This window comes from Gopherus evgoodei, chromosome 7, assembly GCF_007399415.2.
Source record: "Gopherus evgoodei ecotype Sinaloan lineage chromosome 7, rGopEvg1_v1.p, whole genome shotgun sequence".
NCBI classification, from domain to species: Eukaryota; Metazoa; Chordata; order Testudines; family Testudinidae; genus Gopherus; species Gopherus evgoodei.
Genome location: NC_044328.1, coordinates 42,186,864 through 42,211,556, shown reverse-complemented (window position 1 = coordinate 42,211,556; position 24,693 = coordinate 42,186,864). Strand labels below are relative to the sequence as shown.

The 24,693-nt window shown below is 43.8% G+C and overlaps 1 protein-coding gene across 3 annotated transcripts in view; it reads right to left on the bottom strand.

Annotated features, from left to right (window-relative positions):
* PALD1 (phosphatase domain containing paladin 1) overlaps nucleotides 1–17,659 on the bottom strand; it is a 201,381-nt gene extending 183,722 nt beyond the window's left edge. The window contains exon 1 of one of the 3 annotated variants that reach the window (XM_030570349.1): nucleotides 17,488–17,659. In XM_030570349.1, the coding sequence (XP_030426209.1) occupies nucleotides 17,488–17,501 (14 nt within the window). In that variant the 5' untranslated portion in view covers nucleotides 17,502–17,659. Of the gene's footprint in view, nucleotides 1–2,274; nucleotides 2,649–17,487 lie in introns of those variants that run through there. The other 2 variants (XM_030570352.1, XM_030570351.1) reach the window with 2 other exon arrangements.
* Between the last annotated feature and the right edge of the window lie 7,034 nt (nucleotides 17,660–24,693).

Genomic DNA, 24,693 nt, shown 5'->3' with positions numbered 1-24,693 from the left:
AAAGAAAAAAAAATCAACTATTTGTGCACGTGTTGATTTTACAAGATGTGCAGCAATGAAGGTCTATACATCACAGAGTCAAACTGGTTTCTGCATGTTCTCACTGAAATCAAGCAGATATAAGGCAATGTCATGCTAAAGAAAGAGAAAGTCAAATGTATACACATACAGTATAATATTTTGATTTGATGCCCTTTTTTTGGTAACAGCAGCACTCATTTTTAGCCTACATGAGGGACTAGTCCCCTTCTCTCTCCAACACATGGACATTTTTTGTCCAGACAGATGGAACTTATCATCATCCTCAAAAGCTAAAAATATTTTCTGGTAATTCTTGCTGCATTGGATGAGGACAAAAAAACTGGTAGACTTGGGAGCACTGGAATGCAAAAGTATGTGCGTGTGTTATTGCAAGAAGTGTGTTAGAGCAGGTCATATTTGGAGTGGGCTTCTGTAAAGCATAGTTATGACCAGGGATAGTGTCATTAAATACCATGCAGATTTACAACAGTGTCTGCTGTACAGGGAAGAGTTTTCTTCTGGGGACTGGCTGGGTTGCGTTTAATTTAGTATGTAAGAAATCAGCCTGAACAGACAGACAATTTCATCACCAAGGCAAAAGTTCCTAAAGTGCGGTCATGATGTTTGTGACCTAAAAGCAACTTTATAAAGTATAAATTTTTACAGAACTGAAGCCTTGAGACCAGCACATGTATACATGGATGTGCAGTGCTGCAAACATAGGTGAATGTCTGTGTGCCAACTGTAGAAGTTAAGAAAAACCACATTTCCTATCCTGTAATGCAACTGTTATCACGCGACTGCTTTAAAGTATCAACACAGAAGTGCTGAACATCTACAGCACCCACTGACTTTCAACTGCAGTTGTGGGTGCTTAACACTCCTGAAAAATCAAGCCCAAGACAAGCCCTTTGATTTAGGTATCTTAAATTCATGCTGTAAACAGAAAATAAAAAGAATCTATTTTCTAGCCAATCTGCACATATGTCAGCTCTATTAACATTAATGGAAGTAACAGGTGCCTTAGGCACAAAGAACTTGTACCAGGCTGAAGGACTTGAATTATGAGAAGGCCAGGCCTCACCAATTGTACAGTACCAGGAATGAAACTGGGTAGCTTGTGTTGTATATCTACCCCCAAGGGACACTGCAGCCCACAGAAAGACCAGTGTATATAGCTAAAAACACATGCTAACGTAACATCTGTTTTAGACTGAAATGTTTACAAACTTTAAAAAGTAATCAAAGGTAAATGGAACACAGAATAATTAATAATTTACATTTCCACAGCATTTTTCATCAACATATACAACTAGCTACGTAAGTGTACACACACACACACACACACACACACACACACACACACACACACACACACACACACACACCTCTCTTTCTGTCAATTCTGAATTTCTACACTTTTGTTTTCTGCATCTCAAACCTGTAAAGATCCTCTCCCCAGATCCCTACTGTCTATCATTCTGATTTTAATCTCTCTGCTCCATTCCCAAGGACACATATTATAGCCACCACTATCCTTCTAATAAGGAAAGGATACACTTCCCTTCAGAGCCTATCAAAGCTGCCCCGTAAAACATTCAGGAAGTCACTTTTGGGCAACAGAGGGAACTCCTTTTCCACTCCTCACTCCAAGGAGTAAAGTCTGCTGTCTCCACAGCAGCATTTTGTTTTTTACATAGGCAGAAGCACATTATAAACCTGATGGTCCCCAGTGCAGGCAAAGACAGACATTAGAGCCTTATATTGTATTATTAGGCCACCTTCTCAAAGAAGCACTAGTTACCTGGGTGCTTTCCTGCCCCTGCAAAAGAGAGGGTCAGAAATCTAAATATTTCCACAAGCAGTAGACGAATAACTAAGATCTCAGAAAGACAAGACAGGAAAACTTTCTCAGTCTCACACGTGAAGATAGAAGATATGGAAGCCCTGTGCTTGGCATAGCTCACCCTTGCTGAGAAAGCAAGGAAGAAAAACATTCCATCATCAGAGCCTATAGAAATAATACCACGGACAATGGAGAGGTAAGGGGAGAGAGAGAGAGAGAATTTTGTTGACAAAGACCAAACACAGTAAGAAAGCCGAGTCCATCTGAAGTTGGCAAACAAGACCTAGTTAAGTCCCAACTAATCTCTATGAAAGTAGCACAACAGCATCACAGAAAATAGTACATGCACAAAATTCCCAATGGGTGGTGGTAGGGGGTTCGAACTCATCCAAAAGGAGAAAACGAACCTGCATGGATCTGCTACAGTACCTGGATTCTAGCAGCTCCGGAGGTCATTCAGTTTCCTCTTTGCTGTGCTGGAGGGGTGCAAAAAAACCAAAAAATCCTGTAAAGCTCAGAGCTTCAGAAAGCAGTTTCCCCGCACAGGTTTAAACAGATCCTCTCGCTCTCCTTATAACTTCTCAGAACAATCCATTGAGGGCTACTATGGCGACGAAGCAGTTAAACCCATCATTCTGGGCTGATCGAGGAGCCAGCAGGAGAAGAAAAATCTGTAATAGTTTGTTGTCAGTGATCAAACTCTATCCACTGCCAGCAAAAACAGCACCAGCCAAGCAACAGGCGCTGGCTCATTCGCCCGCTCTCTCACTCTGTGAGCAGAACAGCCTTGACTGTCTGTGAGCTGGAGGATGTGGGGGCGGACTTTAAAGAGGGCCAACTCCGTGGGCCTCTCTCTGCCAATCAAAGGCCTAGGACTCCTGGCAACAGCAGCACAGAATCTAAATGAGTGCAGTACATGGGGACTGCTGCAGCAGTCCATGTTCAATGCAGGCAATGATGAAAGAAAGGCTCAAAGGCAGGAGGTCTTCTTCCCACCCCAACCCCTACCCCCATCTACCGGGCAAGACAGCACTGCACCTTACTGACAAGAACAGCTGTCGAGCGATTTTAGTCTCAGTTAAAGTGTAGAGCCGTTAATGTTTGATATTTAAGCTGTTTGATGTTACCTTCTTTTTATACTGTCCATTTCAAGGGGCCCTCAGCTGCCCTTGGATTGGAAAGGGGAGAGAACAAGGGTAGCAGGGGTGGGGAGCAATAGTTATTTGTCTCTCCATCTGGATCTTCCAAGTGCTTGGAATCTATGACTTGCCCAGAGCAGCAGTCCCAGGGTGGACAGAGCAGGATCAGTGTGTCCAGCCTAAAACCAGACTCTGTGAATGGTAAAAAAGAGGGAAAGGGGAGGAAAGGGTCATACATTTTTTCACTCCTGCAATGTCAAAGGCACTACCTGGCAGCTGCACACTTGAGTTACAAACTGCAATTTCTTACCCATTTAAGCATAAAAAATGAGAGGACAGTGATCAGAGCACGTGACATACACAATCCAGGCACTGGTCTCAACCTCACAGTGTGAAATTGCTGTTTTGAGTGGGGAGCTACCCCAGTGATTGTATTAGAAAAACAAAACTATTCCTTCCCCAAATGCACACATGTGCACAGCTGGAATTTCTCAGAATGTCTGAAGTGAGCTTATTGATGGCGTTAACAGTTAGAAGCTTTCAAATTGGCCACTTTTTATTACCTTTTAGAGCATTTGTTTAGGTCCTGCTGGATCGATTTGCTGAAGCTAGAAGTGTCATGCTTACCACACATGGATAAATTTTACACCACACAGTGACTTCACTTCAGCCTCACTTGACCCACCCTCCACACTTGCTTTCCTTCCCTCCATGCCTCTCGTCCTTTAACATCTCACCTCCCTTCCTACCCATTTATCTAATCTTCCTCTAACAAATTGACACCTAAAAAATAGATAAATACATACCTTTTTAAAAAGGTAAACAATCATGGAACTATCATGCTCTGTGGAAACCACCATGCTGTTCACTCTACTTGTATGCTATATTCCTTTCCCCCACCCCTTGTCTATTTTTACTGCTAGCTCCTCAGGGCAGGGACTGACTCTCATTCTTTCTATAGCATCAAGCACAGTAGGGCCCAGATCTTGGTTGATCTCTGAACTCCTCCCATATAGGAGCTGTGAATTTCTTTTTTTTAAGTATTTACATTTTTCACCCTAACTCCTTTCATGTATACCAGGGCATTTGACCACAAAGTCAATTTACTGCAACCAGGAAAGACATTTTATTACAATGAATTCAACGCAAAATGCATCTAACTGAGATTTACAGGGTCCAGGATAAATCAGGCCCCTCTTCCGCTGCATCATTCACTGCAACCACATCCCTTCCTGCTGGATGTCTCACCTACCCCTTGTTTCTATGCTTCCTTGTAGTTTTTAGTGTCCCCAGCCAGCCAGACACCCACACACATTCATTTCAATTCAATAATACTTCACTTACATGACAAACTATATGAATAATGCCAAAGCATGAGCCATACAGCGTGCTCCACTCTCTCTCAAAGGGAGGAGCTATTTGTCCAGGATAGGGCAATACCCCTAAAGGGACGCAGTCCCCCTACAGTCTCTCACTTTTTTTCATTGAGTTTGCACATTGTAACTGTACTCAATGAGACTACATTAACAAAAAAAATAATTTTGGATCAAATTTAGAGATCCATTTCCTACTAGTACTGTCCACTTCATGCCAAGATGGAACCTGTGGTCAAACTCAATTTTTGAATGGTGCTGTGTATGTTACTTAGGGCTGCAAATAGAGACGATTGCTCACTAATCTGTTCACCATTGCATAGTTCTCTGTTTTCCTTTCAACACCCTGGAAGTCTACTACACACACACTTTGTATCTCCAGTGTCTCAGATCAGCTAACTCAATGGTTGGTGACTGCAGGAAACCTAGGTTCCAATACAATGTTAAGTCTCCCGCTCCCTGGTTTGGTGGGTGCACAATACATTGCTTCTACAGAGTCAATACTGACAGCTGCTATGTGAACAGCTTCTGCTAGCTGATCAAAAGATGCTACAGCGTGGGAAGGAGAATGCTCACCTGCTACAATGGTGGTTGCCTAAAGGCAAAAACAGAGCCAGAGCTAGGCATAAGCAGACTGAAGGCAAATTGCTTAGGGCCCCAAGCAGCAAAAGTGGGCACCATTCCCTTTTTTTTAATATGTGTTGTTTGTGGATGGGCCTCCAATGGGCTAGCACCACCTACGGGCAAAAATATTGTAAGAGAAGCAGAGTGATGGTTCTCTCAAAGTGAAAATAGGTGGATAGAACCTCAGGATTCTGTCTGGACTAGATTTAGTTGTACTGAAAGAATATTTCAGTGGTTGAAGGCAATCACCATACACACACACACACACATTCCCTACAACTCCTGAGTTCCTGTGTGCCTATACAGGGAGCATACTGCATGGTGTTAGGGAACCTTTGCACAGAGGAGCCAGGTAGCCATCTCTTCTCTCCTCACCATGCCCAACTGCAGTACTCTAGCTTCCCTGCTCTCCTTCCTCTATGCTTCCCATTTAATAGAAAGGCAAATAGCAAGGCTGTCCCTATCTTGCACAATAGAGGGAAGTCACATTCCTATGGAACCAGGTTTTTCCCCTGTATCTTACAAAGTCCTAGCACCATGCCACTTGTACCTTGCTGCAGCTTACTATCACCAATTATAGTTGATTCACACAAAAGAAACAAAATCTTTAAGTTTTGTTTGTTCTCATTTAGGGTTTTCTTCTTGCTTTTACTCCTGCCCCTGTGTGATCGGGGTCCCAGTGGGGGCCAGCTGAGGTCACACAATTAGGGTGAACTGCAAAGAATGGGGCAGATAATCCCCAAAGCTGGTGGATATTTTCAATACTTAGATTTACCAAGCCAGCATAAAACAGCTTCTTTATTACCTCACTGGTTGTCCAGAAGTCAACAACACAGTTCCCTTGAAGTAACCCAGCCTCAGGCCTCCATCCAGATACCCAAATCAAATATAGTGAAGATTTCTGAAAATCTGATTTTATCATATAAAGGAAAAGGTTCTACCAATCCCAAAGGATCAGCCACATTACCTCCCAGGTTAATGGATATTCCAGATCTTACCCAAATACACGCATGCAGCCAATTCTTATTAAGTAAACTAAAATTTATTAAAAAACAAAAGAAGAGTATGGTTAAAAGATCAATATACATAGAGATATGAGTTCAATTCTTGAGGTTCAGATTCATAGCAGAGATGGTGAGCTTTGTAGCTGCAAAGATTTCTTTTAGAATGTAGTTCATAGGTTAAAGTCCATGTCCAATATTATATCTAGGGTGTACCAGCTTAACTGGGATCTCATCCTGCGACTCAAACTTCCCCTGACGAAGCTTACGCAGATCTGAGATTAAAAGGATCAGGACCCAAGAATCTTTAATACAATTTCAGGTCTTCTTTGACAAGTGGAGTCCCTCAGGGAACAATACGCACTTATTTCCTAAGCATCCATCATTATAATTATTCACACAGATTAATTAAGGCAATTTATCCATAAGGCAGTCTATCACCGGTACTTAGCTATACGAATTAACATAAGATAATCACCTATTCCTTCACCATTCACGGATGATTTGCTATACATTTCAAAACAGATGAATACAGAGATATCCCGTGTTTACACTTCATTTAAATGCTAGGATGTTCTTTTGATCTTTGAATGATCAGAATACACTACAGACAGTGATGGTTGATTACATTGTTGACCACTACCCAAACATATGTAAAAACATAAAAGTTATCTCCCCACATGTCTTTAAGATTTGAATTTGAGTCATTTATTTTGCACGATGTTTAATCCTTGCTGGCTGTACCTCACACCTTGATGATCTAGTCTTCTTATCTGTAAAGTGTCTAGCACTGGTGTTATATAAATAATAACCATCATCACTTAAATGGAAAAATATTATTTCAGTAATGGCAAACACTGGTGAGCCACAGGCAGGAAGGGTCAGTGCTGCAAGAGACAACAAATAGGAATGAGCACTAACCAACAAGAACCTCAGCATGGCCAGGCAGAGTTTCTTCTAATGAACAACAGCAAGTGAAGTATTCAAACACTCCACATCTCCATCTATTCTTATGATCCTGACCTACGAAAGACAATATGATCTCATAATGAGATCAAAAGACTTGGGACCTTCTGCTTTTTGTTCATGACTCTGACATTTACAGACGGTATCAGTCTGAACAAGTCACTAAACCCCGTTAGATAGGTATACTGCTATTTATCCACTGCATGGGACTGGTGACGAATGGCTAAAAACTGGGGGGTTTTTACATCAAAATTAGTTTTGTATTTAAATTGGTTATTTTTTTAATTTTTAATTGCTTAAATAAATATGTATAAATAACTTACCCTTTTGGTTAGTGTAAAGAAGCACCAAATTTAGTGTGAAGGCTTTTTTGGTTGCAAATCAACATGTTTTAACTGTTACCAACTAATGAGAATTAAGCTCTCTTTTAGGTTCATAACTAAAAAGTACAAGCACAACTCAAGTCAATAATTTAAATCGAGGTTTCCTGCTAGCTGATTTAAATTCTAATTAAAATTAGTGATTTACATCATTTTTGATTTAAATCAATCCACCCTGGTCTGTTGTGAGGCTGTTGTAGAGCACTTTGAGTTCTCCAGAGAAGACGCAACTACTGGAAATGGAAAGTACTATGAACATTCTTAAAGCTTTGGAAACAATTAGAGTAAGATCAGAACTGCCAGAGGAGACAATGCCTTTGCATCCAGGATGGGCCATCCTGATTATCACTACAGAGGTCTTTTTTCTCCTGCTGATAATAGCCCACATTAATTGATTAGTCTCGTTAGAGTTGGTATGGCAACACCCATTTTTCCATGTTCTCTGTGTACATATATCTTCCTACTGTATTCTCCACTGCATGCATCCGATGAAGTGGGTTTTAGCCCACGAAACCTTATGCCCAAATAAATTTGTTAGGCTCTAAGGTGCCACAAATACTCCTCATTCCTTTTGCTGATACAGACTAACACTGCTACCACTCTGAAACCTGTTTCCATCTCAGTCCCTCATCAGAAACCTCAAGCGAGGCAGCCAATTTTTGCTGGAGTACAGACTGATGAAAAGAGAAAATTCAACCAGAATTGAAGGGACGGAAGAGGGTCATTTCAGCTCATATCAGACTAGGGTGACCAGATGTCCCGATTTTATCCGGACAGTCCCAGTTTTGGGGGGCTTTATCTTATATAGGTGCCCTTTACCCCCCACCCCATCCCAATTTTTCATACTTGCTGTCTGGTCATCCTAGATCAGACACACAAGGATTCCCATCTATTATCCTGCTTAGTTTTACTTGACCACACAGATTTAAATCCTCAGTCACAAAGACAAGAACAAGACACAGCTCCCTCTGAAGCCAATCACTGCTGCTCCTAAATCATCCAGAGTAGCTGCTGCACACTGACATTTCCTGGGCAGCATTCTTAAACTGGGGCACAGAGAGCTAAAACCAATCCCAAGATCTTCTAGATTGATCTAGACATGATTAAATGCTGAGGTCCATTCTATCAGCATATGGTGCTAATTTAAAGTTCTCTCTCTCTCTCTCCCCCCCCTCCCTGCCCCAACCATGTCAGAGATTTTTAATTTTAGGAAATTTTATGGGTAATTTCAGAGCCTCCAAATTAAGAATATACTGAATATCCTTTGTGGATATTATGCCTCCTTTGAAGACACTGTCAGTTCACACTACAGCTGCCCAGCAGAAGCCAAATAAATATTTATAGACTACCACAGGCTAAAGGAAAAGAAAAATAGAATTAACACATTAGATGTCAGTAGGAGTGAGGGAAAGGAATGTAAACGGAGCCCAGATGCAATCCGAAAATGGTAAGGCTGGAAGACAGGGCTTGAAAGTTTGTTAATATGATGCATGTGCCAAGGCCACTAGATAATAACCAGACTCTCTACCTTGCCGGCTGCTCTAGGAATTGGTTTACTTTAAGCAGGGATGAAAACTCCTTGCTGGGCCATAAGAGCACATTGACCACAGCAACAGTTTCATTGTCATAGCAAAGCCAATAACAACAACTCCAGTCAAGCCAATTAGACCATGTGGCCTTGTTTAGAAGCAAAGGGATGGAGCTAACAGAACTCAGGGTTCAAATCTGGATTCTCTGCCAGGCCTTTGACCCTCTGTATGACTGGAGGCAAATCATCTATAGCAGTGTTTTTCAAAGTTCAGGTTGGCATGTCAGGCACTAGGTTGTCTTGCTCAGCACCCAAGCACCCTAGTACATTAAAAGTCCCGTCGGCAGTGATGCCCAGCTAAGGCAGGCTAGTGCCTACCTGTTCCAACACTGTGCTGCACCCCAGAAGCAGCCAGCAGTGGGTCCAGCTTCTAGGCAGGCGAGGCCACAGGGCTCAGCACGCTGCCCCCGCCCCAAGCACCCACTCCACACTCCCAGTGGCCAGTTCTCAGCCAATGGGAGCTGGGGGCGGGGGGTGCCTGCAGGTGAGAGCCGCACAGAACCGCTTGGAAGCCTGCCTCTGCAGCTGACTGGGAACCGCTGGAGATAAGTCCACACCCCAATCCCCTGCCTCAGCCCTGAGCCCCCGACAAACCCAGAACCCCTTCCTGCACCCCAAACCCCTCATACCTGACCCCACCCCAAAGCCTGCACACCCAGCCCAGAGCCCTGACCCCCTCCTGCACCCCACTCCCCCACCCCAGCCCAGAGCTCACTCCCACACCCTGAACCCCTCATTCCTGGCCCCACCCCACACCCCAACCCTCTGCCCCAGCCCTGAGCCCCTTCCACACCCCAAACCCCTCATCCCCAGCTCTGTTGGGTCACAGGCATCAACAATTTTCTTCATCTGGGTCCTCAGAAAAAAAAATTGAACCCCACAGATGTATAGTGCCCCAGTTAGAGAATGGATTAGAAAGCAAGATTCTCCCCTGCAAAACCAAGTGCTGCTTCTAAACCGAGCTTCCATGGGGAAACAAACAAGAAGAAAAAAGAGGAAAGATATAATTTTAAAAAAAAGAGCTTTCATTAAGTTCTCCACAGGGAATACACACTCACTGATAAGTCAAAACATTTACAATCCTCCTTTTAAAAATAAGTGATGGACAAGAATTAGACGTATAGGCCAAATTCAGTTGTGATGTAAACAAAGGTGTACATTACATGCAAGCGCAACAGGGAAAACTACCAACAGGAAGGTGTAAGAATGTAACAGAAGTGAGGAAAAATATTAAATTTTAATCTGCTGGTGGGAACTACAGCAGCATAACAACAAGAGCAGATTGCTAGGAATGCAATAGAATTTTGAAGAAGTTTCAAAGGAAGAAAGACATAGTATATAAATAATATACACATTAAATAGCTGCTGCATTGTATCCCAGATCTAACTGCTTTTCAGGGAGAAGGGGAAGGAAATTTCTACAGTTTGTAAAGCTCTTTGTGATAATGTCTCTCTCTCGCACACCTGTATTTATATTTCCACTGTCTTAACAAGGATCACATAATGTTAAGATAACATAAAAAATATAAATGTAAAAAAATGAGCAAAACCAAAATAAACCTAATGTGCTTCTCTCTCATTTGTTACTTATGTTGTGGTAGCATCTAGAAGTCCCTATCATAGACCAAGGACCCTATTGTGCTAGATGCTGTAAAGAGAACAAGAAGTTGTCCTCCGCCCCCCACAAGAGTTTACAATCCAAGAAGAAACACTGGACATTTTAGCCTTTCAGCTTCAAAATCATTTGTCATCATTTCTTTTTTAAGAATCACAAGAAAGTGTTGAGTTGTCACTGGCTCTCCTCCTTCTAATTTACACCCAGTTTGCAAAGTCTGAGCTAACCAAAATAGATCATTGGTTTATTACACTATAGAAAATATCAATCCCTGGAGAAACTTTAGCAGTAGAATTGGTTGAGAAAGAAACAGGGGAAATTGCAATATTTCCCTTTTGCCTTCAAATTTAGAAAAAAAAATGACAAATCCGATAGCTGGCTGAAAAATGGGCAGGGAGTAGAGAAAGAAGAGAAATTGCAAGAATATCACCAACATTTTTCCTGTTTGTTCATTCCCAAAATTTTTGCTAACATTTCAGAATTTTTTCAACCAGTTCCTTTTAGCGGAGGAGGGAGAGTGTTTGTGTTTTCCCTTTTTTCTCTCTGTTTTTTTTAAATTGGGTCTGTTGCCAGACTGTTTCTTAGCAACAGAGCTTTCCTCTCATAGATTTTGTGCCATGATACTATTTATGAAGCTCAAGTGCTGAGAAAAGAGAAGAGCTGAGCATAAACTTTATATATGAAAATAAATCTTCATATTCAAATATTTTAAAGTGGAAGATAGGGGATATGTGAAGTTAAAGTTCTATAAAAAGGTTTAGTCAGCAAACCAAATGTGTGTTTTATCTGCCATTTAGCAACATCTATTTTGAATTTGATATTTCCCCCATCCTCTGAACCCCCGAGGTTTTGTTATTATTCTTCAATCCTCTAGGCAATGATTTTAAAACCAATCCATAAAAATCCATTATTGACAAGGACTGAGCAGGGAGTCCTATCTATAACTAAAGCAGCTGCAAATTATAAAGGGTCCAATAGAATCCAAAACTATTAAGAATGGGGAGTCTTAAATATTAAACATGCCTGGACTCAACCCATTTGATCATGCTGATGTGCACACCACACTATTTTCTACATAATATAACTTTGTCTTTTTTTTACTGGAATGCGTGTTACTACTTTTTTTATTATTATTATTTGATTAACAGTTGCACCGAAAGGCCAGCTTTGCTGATGCTCTTACTGCTGAAAACATAATTGCAGAGGAGTGGAGCATGCACATTAGCGCTACGCCGGTGCACAGAGCACTGCATAGTCCTCAATGGAACAGTGTGCCACCAAATGCACAGAGAAGAGAGAAATGTACACTTTTTCTCCAGTTCTGCTCTGTCCTCATTATCTATGGGGCTACTCACAACAAGAACTTGTAGGAACAATATTTTCAGGTGGAAATGTGATTTTCATATTGATAATGTTCCTTTAAAGGACTTGAATGCTATAAAAGATAACATATAGATAATGCGTAAAATTCTGCCAAAGGCATTGCCAAAACAACAAACTTCAGAAGTGAAATTCATCCAGGTGAGGCAGGTATATAATGACTGGCTATCACCCATCCATGTTATTTCCATGGTTTATAATAAATACTGCAGTAGCCCCAGAAACTCTTTATCCTCAATATCAGCCCTCAACATGAGAGGAGAAAGTGAACAAGGAGACTAAATTTAAAAGAATAGAATGCAGACAACATAGCTTATTGCTGAAGACCACAAGATCAGCTTGTCCTGGATTTTGTACATCTTTTTAGCAGACTCATGCAGTAGCAAGCAACTCCAAGGAAACTGAGCAGTAGTCAATAAATCAAGGATCATAATTCCCTGCAGCCAGCATGAGATGCACAATGAGTAGCTCTATGATGCTACAAGTGTGTGGATTTGAGTATTTCAGAGGCATCACTGACTGTAAGTTACCTGTAGACAACCCCAGTGCACTGCATGGCCAAGCAGCAGATTTGGGTTCAATTCCCAATCTTCCATTCCCAAGGCCAGCAGGAACTGGAACTAGTGTGACCAGACAGCAAATGTGAAAAATCAGGACGGGGTAGGGGGGTAATAGGAGCCTATTAAGAAAAAGACCCAAAAATCAGGACTGTCCCTATAAAATTAGGACATCTGGTCACCCTAGCTGGACCTAACAACATTCCAAGCTTCTAGCAGCTGAGGGAGCCAGTCAACGTTTCCTCTGTCTGTTTGAACAACTGAATTAATACATTCCACAAAGATTCTACAACAGAGTGACAGGGGATGCAATATGAAAACTCAAGGGTGCAGTGTAAGCAGGGTCGTCGGAGCTCTATCAAGAATGCAAAGGACTGTCTCTTTCAAAATAATACATTTGGTCTCATTCCAAAAGGTTTCTCCTTCTCAGACCATGCACCTGTTTCCTTAAACTGCTATTCATCATTTGACACAGGGCATGTCTACACTTAGAGTGCTGCAGCGGCACAGCTGCACTGCTACAGCACGTGTGGTGAAGATGCTCTATGCCAACAGGAGAAGCTCTCACGTCGACAGAGGGCTGTGCAAACTAACACTTACGCTGGCATAATTTACGTCACTCAGAGCAGTGGAATATTCACACCCATGAGCAACATAAATTTTGCTGACATAAGTGGTACTGTAGTCTTAGCATAAAGCTGCCATTTTCACAGCAAGAAGAATGTGTAATTGCATCACATTCATTCAGGAACTTTCCAAAATATTAACTGTTCAATAACAACGAGCAGTTCCAGATTCAGATGGCTGATGTAAATTCATTTGACTCCTGCTTTAATTTGAACATTGATTTTTTTCCATCAGGAGCAGTAAAGATGGTTTTGTAATTGGGGCTTTGCTTATTCATGGTGGAGTTTCTTTCAGAAAAAGGAGAGAAGCCAGAAGTTCAAGGCTGAAGTTGCCATTCTCTATTTAGCCCACTGCATAAGGGACATGTATCTCTGTATGAAATTATGGCAGCTGATCCCATCAATTCTATTAGCCAAAATGTATAATGAAAACAGCCCAGGCACAGCACTATCTCTACAGAGAAATCTAAGGCTTCCAGACTGTGGATTACAAGGAAGTCATAGGCAGCTGTGAGGCGAGACAGCTTGAGTGCTCTCAGTTCATCTTAGAGAGATTGTTGAGTTTACAGGTCTGTCGCATCTTACACACATTTAACATGCGCGATTTCAGCTTTATGCGGTTGGCAAAAAAGAAAAAAAAAGAGAAAAATAACAATTTAAATACTGTTTCTGTAGTGTGGGCGATTCTGCCCGCCATTCAACTCAATGTAATTTTGACTATACACAGTTTTCACTTTACGCGCTAACCGCAGAATGGAACCCCTGTGTAAGATGAGACAGACCTGTACTACTATATAAAGTAAGAGGCCAATAAGCATTGACTAGAGTCAGGGCTAGTGTAGACATCAAGACAGTTTCCACACACTCAGGGAGCACTTCCAGGGCACCTCAATACTTATCAGTAGGACCATTGCCTTTCCTCTCCAAGGAACCCACACAGTTCTGCTAACATACATCAGTCTTGACCTGAAAAGCCTCCTCCTGTTGCCATTTCAGATTTGGCTTTCCCCTAAATAGATTAATAGTCATGACAAAGGGAGTGATGGTTCTGCAATGTGCACAAGTGTCCACTAGGGGTCAGATTAAGATTACATCCATCTGTGCATGGACTCTCAGATTACAAATTTAAATCCTCTGAGAACTGTGCCTGACAGCCAGAAGTGCTAAGCCACCAAAAGGCTACACTACTATGCCAGCTAGCATTCCTAAAGATATCATAGACTCATAGAAGTGTACGACTGGAAGGGACCTCAATAGGTCATCCAGTCTAGTCCCCTGCACTCAAGACAGGACTAAGTGATAATTATGATTTCTGACAGATGTTTATCTAACCTGTTCTTAAAAACCTCCAATGACAGAGATTTCTCAACATCAAAACAACTCAGAAAACAACCACTTCATTAATAATATTGAAGTTGTTATTGAAGCACAGTGCATGATACTTCCAGGCTTGCTTCAGTTACAAATTATAGAATACACTTGACAGTGTTTCTCTAAACTTTTTTGTTACACCACTTAAAACTTGTAGTTCATAAATTTAAAACATAATGCTTTAACTTGCAATCTTGTTTAAAAATATTCTATTCAGGCCTTTGTCTGCAATAGTTGTTTTTACACTATAACCTCTATGAATGTTGTTTGCCCTATAGTGACCCCTGTTGGAAAGTTAAAGTAAGGCCATTCCCCATAAAGCACACTTCAGATATTTACATAGGTATTTCTCCTCCGAAAATGTATTGTACAATAATTCAGTAAGTACACCAGTGGAAATGTGTTCAAGATGGAGGGGAACGTCATTAACAAAATGAGCAATTTTTAGACTGTGTCCTCTTAAATCAATATAATCAGATTTTAGGGTTTGTTCTAAAACTGTGTAAGGATTATGTATAATGTTAACCATTAAATACAACTCTGTTTAAACACATGCAGAATCCAGAATCAAAGATTAAGTGTGGTGCTCTGCCTTTCTGGATGGTGGCACAAGTGCTTCTACTGAAGAAAACAGGAGGGATAACTTCCATTGAAATCCGTGTGTAAGAGCACAATATATCTGTGGATCTAACCCTAAGAGACTAAAGGGGTTTGTAGATTCAGGACACAATGCTTTAATGCGACAGTGGAAAATGGGATGCCAACAGAGGAATTCAAAGGAAAGAGAAGTGGTCAGAGTAATGGACAAGGAAGAAAATCTTAGCAGCTGAATGTGTGTGTGTGAAGGGAGTGACTTGGGAGTCAAAAAAGGAGGAAGTTGTAGTAGTATCAAGATGACAAGAGGCTGTGCCAGTTTTATTTGCAGGGATGAGACTGTCTGATCCTGCTCCCTCCTCAGAGTGCAATATGTTTACTGTACATCCTGCTTGAACCAAGAATAAGATGAAACCTCATGCACTGTCAGAAGTTTCTGGGTGCTCTTAGTTACTGACTGTATCCAGCTAGTTGTCTACTGTATATGCCACTTAAGTGTGGGCCAGTGACCAGCAGAAACAGTAAGACCACCTTAAAAACCTGGTATTGGTCCAGTTCCTAGTGGACAATAGTGCACATCATAAACCAGGGGTGGGCATACTTTTTGGCCTGAGGGCCACATCTGGGAATAGAAATTGTATGGCAGGCCATGAATGCTCACAAAATTGGGGTTGGGGTGCAGAAGGGAGTGAGAACTCTGGTTGGGAGTGTGGGCTCTGGGGTGGGGTTGGAGATGAGAGGTTTGGGGTGCAGGAGGGCTTTCCAGGCTGAGATCAAGGAGTTTGGAGAGCGGGAAGGGAATCAGGGGAGGGACAGAGGGTTAGGGCGTGGGGAGAAGCTCCGGGGTACAGGCTCCAAGCGGCACTTACCTCAAGTAGCTCCCAGAAGCAGTGTCATGTCCCTTCTCCATCTCTTATGCAGAGGCTCGGCCAGGCAGCTCTGCACACTGTTCCATCCACAGGCATCACCCCTGCAGCTCCCATTGGAGCATGTGGGAGCTGGAGCGGGGCCATGTCGCGGCTTCCAGGAGCCACATGGTGTGGCCCCCGACCCATTGCCTTGGCTGGAGCACCAGAACAGGGCAAGCCTCAGCCCCTGCTTCCCAGCAGCAGGAGCAGCGCCAGGGTTTTTGATGCCCTAGGCACAGGGCTGGCTCTAGCCATTTCGCTGCTCCAAGCACGGTGGCACGCCGTGGGGGGGCGCTCTGCCGCTTGCCGGTCCCGCGGCTCCGGTGGACCTGCTGCAAGCGTCCCTGCAGAGGGTCCGCTGGTCCCGCGGCTCCAGTGGACCTGCCGCAGGCGTGTCTGCAGATGCTCCACCAGAGCCGTGGGACCAGCGGACCCCCTGCAGGCACGCCTGCGGCAGGTCCACCGGAGCAGCCTGCCATCCTCCCAAATCCTGGCGCCCTAGGTCGCCTAAATGGAAGCGCCGGCCCTGCCCAGCCGGAGCTTATAGGTTGGCTTAAAATAGCTCACAGGCAGGATCCAACTCGTAGGCCGTAGTTTGCCCACCCCTGTCATAAACACTCTGCCACACATCACTGACGTCCATGATGGCATTGATAACTGAGTGGCCAACAACTGAAGGGGCACAAAAATTGAACTATCCTTCTGGTCCAGTAGAGTGATGGGAAGGAAGAATACACATTGGGGACTGGTGCAGAGGTAACTCTTTCAGAAAGGATCTTAAATGCAAAATGTTGTGCCCCTGCGTGTATCTCCAAATATAACACAAATGCCAACCCCACTAATCAGATTCATTTCCCTCTGCTGCAAAAGTTTCAAAGTAAGTATGGGTGGTTTGATTTTATCAGCCATTCCCAAGAGAGGCTTGGAATATTTTTCCTAATATATTTAGTGAAAAGAATATTACATGTGAAAGGAACAAGACTGACACTTAATAATTTGGGGAAGAAGATGATCACCCAGCTAGGGCCCTATCGAATTACCGTTTTGAGGGGGCAAGAAAGAGGACAATCAACACACTGTCTGACCAGAAGGATGTGGTGTTGCAGGAGGGGGAAGAGAGCATACCAGAGACTGCCCGATAGGAGGAGCACACACACAGGAACCTTCCTCAAAGCTGGGTTTTTGCTGGAGGAAAGTTTGCAGCGTGGAATCTGCTGCCTACGAGAGCTCCCCCTGCCCACCCAGTCTCCCGCAAATACCCCATGCTGCTCAACCCTGCCTCCTCCCAGGGGCGGCGAGAGAAACCCCCAACCGGTCGCAGAGCCAGGGAAGAACGAGGCACTGGTCCCGGTGCAGCAGCTAGAGCAACGACGCTCCTCTCCGGGGCTCTAGGAAGCTTGTGCATCTAACCCAGGTCAGCTGCTGCTCCTCTCCGGCACTCGGTGCGCTAAGAAGCGGCAGCACGAAGGGGCGTCCCGGAGACGCGTTGGGTACTCACCGGGGCGGCAGCATCCCCCGCACTCACCGGGCCGGGGGCAGAGCGCACCAGCCGGGCACGCTGCAGCAGCCTTTGTCTCCGATTCATTAACTTTCTTTCTGGCCTCTTCCCAGCGTGCTGGGAGCCGGCCGCCCGGCGGTGCTCTCACCGCCTGCCTTCCGAGGGGAACCGAGCTCTGCAAGGCGGGTGCCACACCGCAGGGAGACAGCCCCCGGCGCCAGCCGCCTCCCGAGCATGCGCCGCCTCCCAGCCACAGCTGCAACAGCTGTACTCCAGCACCCGGGCGGAGAGCGCTGCCCACCCCCTCCTTCTACAACCACCTTTACACACACACCCTTCTTTCCTTCTTTACAACGGAAAGAAGTGAACCGACCCGATCCGCTTCTATCTGACCCAACATTAAAGTGTTTTTTAAAAGAAAGAGAAACACCAGTACCAAAAAGCACCACAAAGTTCTTATCTACGGAAATGTTTCCATGTGTGATGGCATGATTCCGTTTAGTATTCTCCCTGATAATCATTTATTTTATTAGTGATGATATTTTTATTATTCCGACAAACAACCCCCTGCGATATTTTCCACTCAAATGTGGTTCCGCCGGGTGCTGTTTGGGAACCAGAAAATGCACAGCATCCCGTTTGTGTCGTCTAAGATGAGACAAGTGCAAAAGCAATTAAGCAGTGAACAATTGTTAGTTTATTATTTTGGGAGTCTAAACCACCTTTAGCTCAGGTGTTAGTAATAACTGTGAAGATTTATTTTTCTAATATAGGGTGTTTAGCCTGAAAGTGGCCCGTTAAGTTAAATAAAGGCCACAGAATATTAATGAATTTCCCTGGGGTCCTTTGGAATCATATCTATTGCCCCCCACCCCTCCTTTGGGCCACTGTGCCGGTGGGGAAGGAAAAGAGAACAGCCCTTGATTTCTCCTGAGTGCAGATGATACAATTCTGCCTGGTCCTTACAGAAGCCTGTGAGAGAGGAAAGCTGCTCGTACTCTCCCTCTCCCACATCCCCCAGCCTCCATTGTACACTCATGGAAGGGCCAAGCAAGAATCTGGCATATAGTTTACTTTTGAAAAGTGCTATTATTTGATTATACTTATTATTTACATATGTAGTTCCAAAGATGTGCTTGCTGCTTTACAGACATACATAAAGAAAACACCCCTCTTCTCAAAAGAGTTTACAATCTACATGTCATCAAGCAAAGGTGCAGGGATGAGATAAAGGCAAAGTTGCTCTATGTTTGGCACATACCTTGTGAACTGCATTCTCTGTGGTTTTGCCTTCCTTGGGGGGAAAGCTATTATGTACATTTTCGAGCTGTAAACAACAAGGAGGAATGGGGTGATAATAAGCAAAGATAAATTTAGGCTCAAGTTCTTAAGTGCAATATGAATAAGATGGTGGAATAGTCCCCCAAAAAGAAATGGCAGAAAGTCTCATCACTTGAGGCCCTTAGCACTATACTGCACAAAGTACTGAAGGTATGCTAACAGTCCTGCACTGATAGAGATAGATCTTCAACACTAAGTACACATTTCAAGCTGTTAGCAGGTAATGGTTTGAAGATCTGACACACTAAAATGGGAGGAAAATTAAAATCAGTATCAGAATACATTTCAGAACACAAGAAAGTATTTGAATTATTAAAAAAAATCAGGAGAAAAGGATTACATTTAGTGTATGCACTGCAAATGGTGTGGCCCAATTATTAAATGTAAATATTTAAAGGCTAATAATTTTAAATCTATAACAGTAAACTGTTTATTCAAATGAAAAATTGTATTTGGGGATTAGAGCTATATTGTTTTCTTAAACTCAGAGGTAGCACTCTGTTTTGATTTCCATTTTAGTTTTACAGCAAACCGCATTGAATTCCATTCATCAAAGTATTAATCTACTGACTTTCCCCCCCCATCCTTCCATGCACCAAAACAAACCCGGATAAATTATTAATATTTTTCCACCTATTTTCACCTGCTTTTGTTGTTGTAGTAATAAACACCAATACATTCCCAGGAAAATTTAAATAAAATTAAAACTGAAAACAAAGGCCCCTATGAAGGACTGTGTGTCAGGGAACAAAAAACTCTAAAATGAAACCCATGGAGCCAAATCTATAGGTTTATCAGCTATTTCTCTACATATTTTCATACCGTTCATTGATATTAAACGTATCTAGGAATGTAGTCAGTGAAAATCCATATAATACTGTTCGTGGCACAAAAACACCTAGAGTATTTTTATTAAAATTCTTTATGGAAGAGGAAGATTATTATTTTGTCCTTTCTTAGATATACACATAGTTTAATTTTAATGAATACCAGTACTTTTTTGTTCTCCATATGTACTCTGCCTGAGAGATCTTTCACAGATTTTGAAAATATTGCAATATTCTTCCATTCTGCACTATCCAAAGTGTGAGTTTGTAGTAAAGAAACAGGCTTGTTCTGTTTAGTTTTCTTATTGCAAATGCAAATGACAAAATATGAGTCCTGAGCCTTGATTTTCTACATATTCATTTCTGCTAGATGCCTTTAATACCTTTTCCCTCATACAATGTTGGAGGCCCCAGGAGTGCAAAATATCCATTCAAATGGATCTCTGCCTCCATGCAGTCTTAAATGAAGTCACTGGTGCAAGGGTCCACCCGTCTAGAGCTGCCAAGAGACTTGGACCAAAATCTGTAAGCAGCTGTTCCTTTCTAAAGCATGCTATTGACTATGTACTTTACATCATCATTTATTTTACTGACATTTAAGTATTGTACAGCAGAGAGGAGTATATACATTAATAGCAAGTGCAACAGAAACACCCAAATATTGAAATAATAGCTTAATAACTAGAGAGTGTGAGTGTTTTCCTCTCTCATGGAGTAAAGAGAGAATTATGACTAAAAAGAAAATTGCTTATAGCAGCATTTACTCTGTGTTTCCTCAGAAGCTGCTGCTGTGCTGCAGTGGGAGTACCGGGTGGTCCCCAATGCGGTGCCTGCGGGTGCCATGGTGCCCACCGGGGCATTTATGTGCGCCCACCTAGTGCTCAGCAGGGGAAAGAAGACGCGGCCCTGCGGTTGCCAGGAACAGAGAACTCCAGGGCTGCGGGCACCGGTGTTCTCTGTCCCCAGCAGGCGCGGGGCCTGCCTAGTGCCCAGCAGGGGAAAGATGCCAGGCCCCTCGTCTGCTGGGGACAGAGTACTCTGGGGTTGCAGGCTGCGCAGCTTCTCTCAGTCTTCTCCCTGCACTGCCCAGAACTGCCTCCAAAAAAAAAAACCAACAAAAAAACGCTCTGCCTCTGCAGAATGGACCGAATGCTGCCTCGTTGCATGTGCTGACACAGGCACCTGCTTGCTCCACTGGTGCCTGGAGCCAGGCCTTTATGTGAGTATTCTTCCTGCACTGATACTACTGTTTTCCTGTGCTTTGAAATTTATTATTTTTTTAACATTTTGCTCCAAAATGAGTGGTTCATGTAAGAGACAACGTATGTGTTATTTCAACCCAGAGTGGGAGGAATATTAAATATGATGTTTTTCATATTATTTAATGTACAAATACAAAATAAGTCTTGAAAAATTGTTGATGCCTGCCACACTCTTCTGAAAACATGAATGTGCTACTGGCCACAAAAAGGTTGGGGACCAAGGAGTACCCCATCAATAGCAGAATGGCTGCTGAAGGAGTTATGCTGCTAGTGGAAGGAGTCCGGGTACAGTATGCACACACATAGCTGTCTCTTCTCTCTCTGGATTGGGCATGGGGCAGGGGGAGCAGGGAATCTTTCCATTTCCCTCTGGAACCTTAGGATTCATGGTGTTAGGAGGCACCATCCTCTGCCCACTCCACAACTGCCCAAACCGCTCCCTCTTGAGAGGTGGCCCCTTCCTGTAGGTTTCTTCATGGGAGTGCGTGGTGATCTTGCCTCTAATTTCTCTTAGTTGCTGCCTGCTAGCAGGAAAATTATGGACTTCATAGCATAAGCCCAGAGAAATCCATCAGAAAAGGTGAAACTCCAAGATGTATTTCTTGAATGGCATTTCCCCTCCCACCCTATATTTATCTATAACTAAAAGTATATGTAATTCTTACATGTACATGACATATTTCATCCTAAAAGATTCCAAAGCATTGTATACAGATGTTGGGTCTAAACTTTTGGTGAACTTTGGAGCCAAAACACACCCAGACTGGCCGTCTCTGCATAATCCTTTCTGAACCCTTTATCGAACAAAGCACTGACCTGCAAACTACTCATGACACCCCCTTTATCAAGTAGCCATTAGCCTTTATCTCTATGCATTTACTTGTTAAACTTGCTTTTCCTGTAAAATCTTGATTGATTATGCATGACCATTATCTTTTATTAATCACTTTGTTTACTTCTGTGTATAAATATTGATGCTCACCCCTAATAAAGGGGCCACACTTATTCTAAAGCTTTTGGGTTAGTGTGAGCCCGTTGATCAACGCATTTGTGTCTGGTCTCTGACAGAATTGTGTGCCCATAGCCTCCCGCACGAACTCGGGTGCTGGAGAGGTGAGTAAGGACTTGCTTTATTACCTAACAATTTGGGGGCTCGTCCGGGATACCTTCTGGTGCGGTACCTCTGTCCAGTGGTCAGACCACTCATATATGAATTGGCAAGGCGCCACAGGAGATTTCTCCCAGCCAATTCAATATTGAGAGGTCGTGTATTGGACAGCAGGGTAAATGCCAGTTGGAGGGCTCCTGTCAGACACCATGGGTCAAGGGACTAGCGTGCCTCTTGAGAGTCCGTTGGGGATTGTAAATAAGTTATGGAACGAAGGGAAACTCCCAGTACAGACAGGAATGTCTAGGAAGAAATTGTACACACTATGTGTAAGGAATTGGACTGGGTATACCGCGGTATTGGCCGACCCGGAGATAAGGTGGCCTTCGTATGGCTCTTTCGAACAGGCTGCCTTAAGAGGAGTAAAGAGCCAGATCGAAAAAGACCATCCGGGACAGTTATGTTACTGGTTTTGTTGGGACACAGCAGCAGAGCTGTGGAAATCTTTAAAAATTATGGCAGTCAGGTACTCTCCCGAGAGTGAACCCCCTCCAGGTTATTTCGATGAAGGGTGTAGACCACGGCGTGTTTTGACTCGTCAGCTGGTCCCCTCTGCACCTGCCCCTATTCCTCCGCAGGGGGACTCTCTCCTTGTAGCAGAGGGGAATCTGCAGGATACCAGATTGGAATTTGTGCAGAAGGATGAGAAGGAAATGGAGGGGCAAACCTCGGGAGGAGTAGTTACTAGGCTTATGTCCAAGCAGGTACGGCAGGGTGCATGCCCCCCCCCCTGAGGAAAGTATAGTTAGAGAAATGCCTTTACAGGTGCATGATCAACCTTATATGGGCAATGATGGACGGTTGCAACATGCTAGTATTGTGGAATATAAAGGATGGCTAGAATGGGACTTGAAAGAGTGGGGACAGTTGTCAGGGTCTTTTGGGGAGAATCCCCGAAAGATCATAGAACTTCTAGAAAGATTGTTTTTAAGTTATAATCCTACTTATACGGATGTGGATCAGTTGTTAAGTAGAGAGAAAAAGGAAGAATATAAGCTGATGGCTTTAGCTTTTCACGGCGGTATTCGAGGCAAAGGCCGTGGCCGTGGCAGGGGATTCCAGGGTGCCCGAGGAAGAGGGTCCTGGCGACCCCAGCCATCAGGAAATTGTTTTCAGTGCGGACAGCCTGGTCACTTTAAACGTGAATGCCCCTGGGGACGCCCAGAGGGTCTGGTTGCATCCGCAGATGCTTATACAAGTGAGGAATACACCCCTGCACCACCAGCTCAGCCCATCCCCCAGGCCTGGATCAACTACGGGAAACAGCAGCAGCTGCAGCAAACTCAGCCTCCTCAATGACGGTACTCCGGGGGCGAAGGCAAACAATGTGATGGTCTTATTTCCTTAATGTCTTTAGCCGGCTCCTTTCTCACTTTCTCCCCTCCCAGCAAAGAGCCTCGTTTAACCCTTTCAGTCCAGGGACTGCCTGTCTCTTTCCTCATTGATACTAGGGCTACTTTCTCTCTTTTAAATCATGCCCCCTCTCCCTGGCTATCCTCTGAGGTTAAAACTGCGACTGGGGTGGAGGGCAACCCACAGTCTCTGGAACTCACTTTGCCTTTGAATGTTGTTTATGCTGATAAATGTTTTCCTCACCGTTTTCTTTTTTCCCCAGCTTGTCCGATCCCTTTGATGGGCCGGGATTTACTCTGTAAGCTTGAGGCTACTTTAACCTGCACTCCTGAAGGGGTAGGATTATTGATGACAGTGTTAGGAGATTCGGCCCCTACTCAGGCTAATTGGGAAACACCCCCCTCTCTCTCCCCTGACCTCACTGACTTGCCTTCAACCCTCTGGGGAATTTCTGACACTGATGTTGGCCTGCTCCTTTCGGCAGAACCCGTAAGGATTCAGGTGAAGCCTTCCTTAACCCCCCCGTCAGTCCCTCAATACCCCCTGTCTCTGGAAGCCCAGGAGGGCATCCGCCCCATTATCGAGGGATTAATTGCACAAAAGCTAGTCCGCCCTCAGCGCACTCCCTGTAACACCCCTATACTGCCTGTCAAAAAGCCTCCTAAAAAGGACGAAGACCCTGTTCGTTGGCGCTTTGTACAGGATCTACGAGTTGTTAATCAGTATGTGGTCCCTCTTCATGCAGTAGTCCCTGACCCAGCTACTATCATCAGCCAAATCCCCTGGGATGCTGAGTGGTTCACTGTTATTGACTTAAAATCAGCTTTTTTCAGCATTCCTGTGCACCCAGACTCTCAGTATCTCTTTGGTTTCACCTGGGAGGGACAAAGTTATGTCTGGCAACGACTTCCTCAAGGCTACAAAGACAGCCCCACGATTTTCAGCCAGTGCCTCCGCCACGACTTGGAAGGTTTCACCAGTCCGCAGGGATCCACATTGGTCCTATACGTAGATGACATCCTATTAGGTAATCGCGAAGAAGCTGCCCTCCGCATCGATGGTAAGGCACTTTTATTATACCTACACACCAGAGGCCACAAGGTAGACCCTAAAAAGATTCAGTGGGTCTCACAGAAGGTCCGATATCTGGGCTTCCTGTTAACCCCAGAGGGAAGACAGATGGACCCAGCCCGCATAAAGACTATTCAAAACTGCCCTCTACCGAACACCAAGAAACAACTTCAAGGTTTCTTAG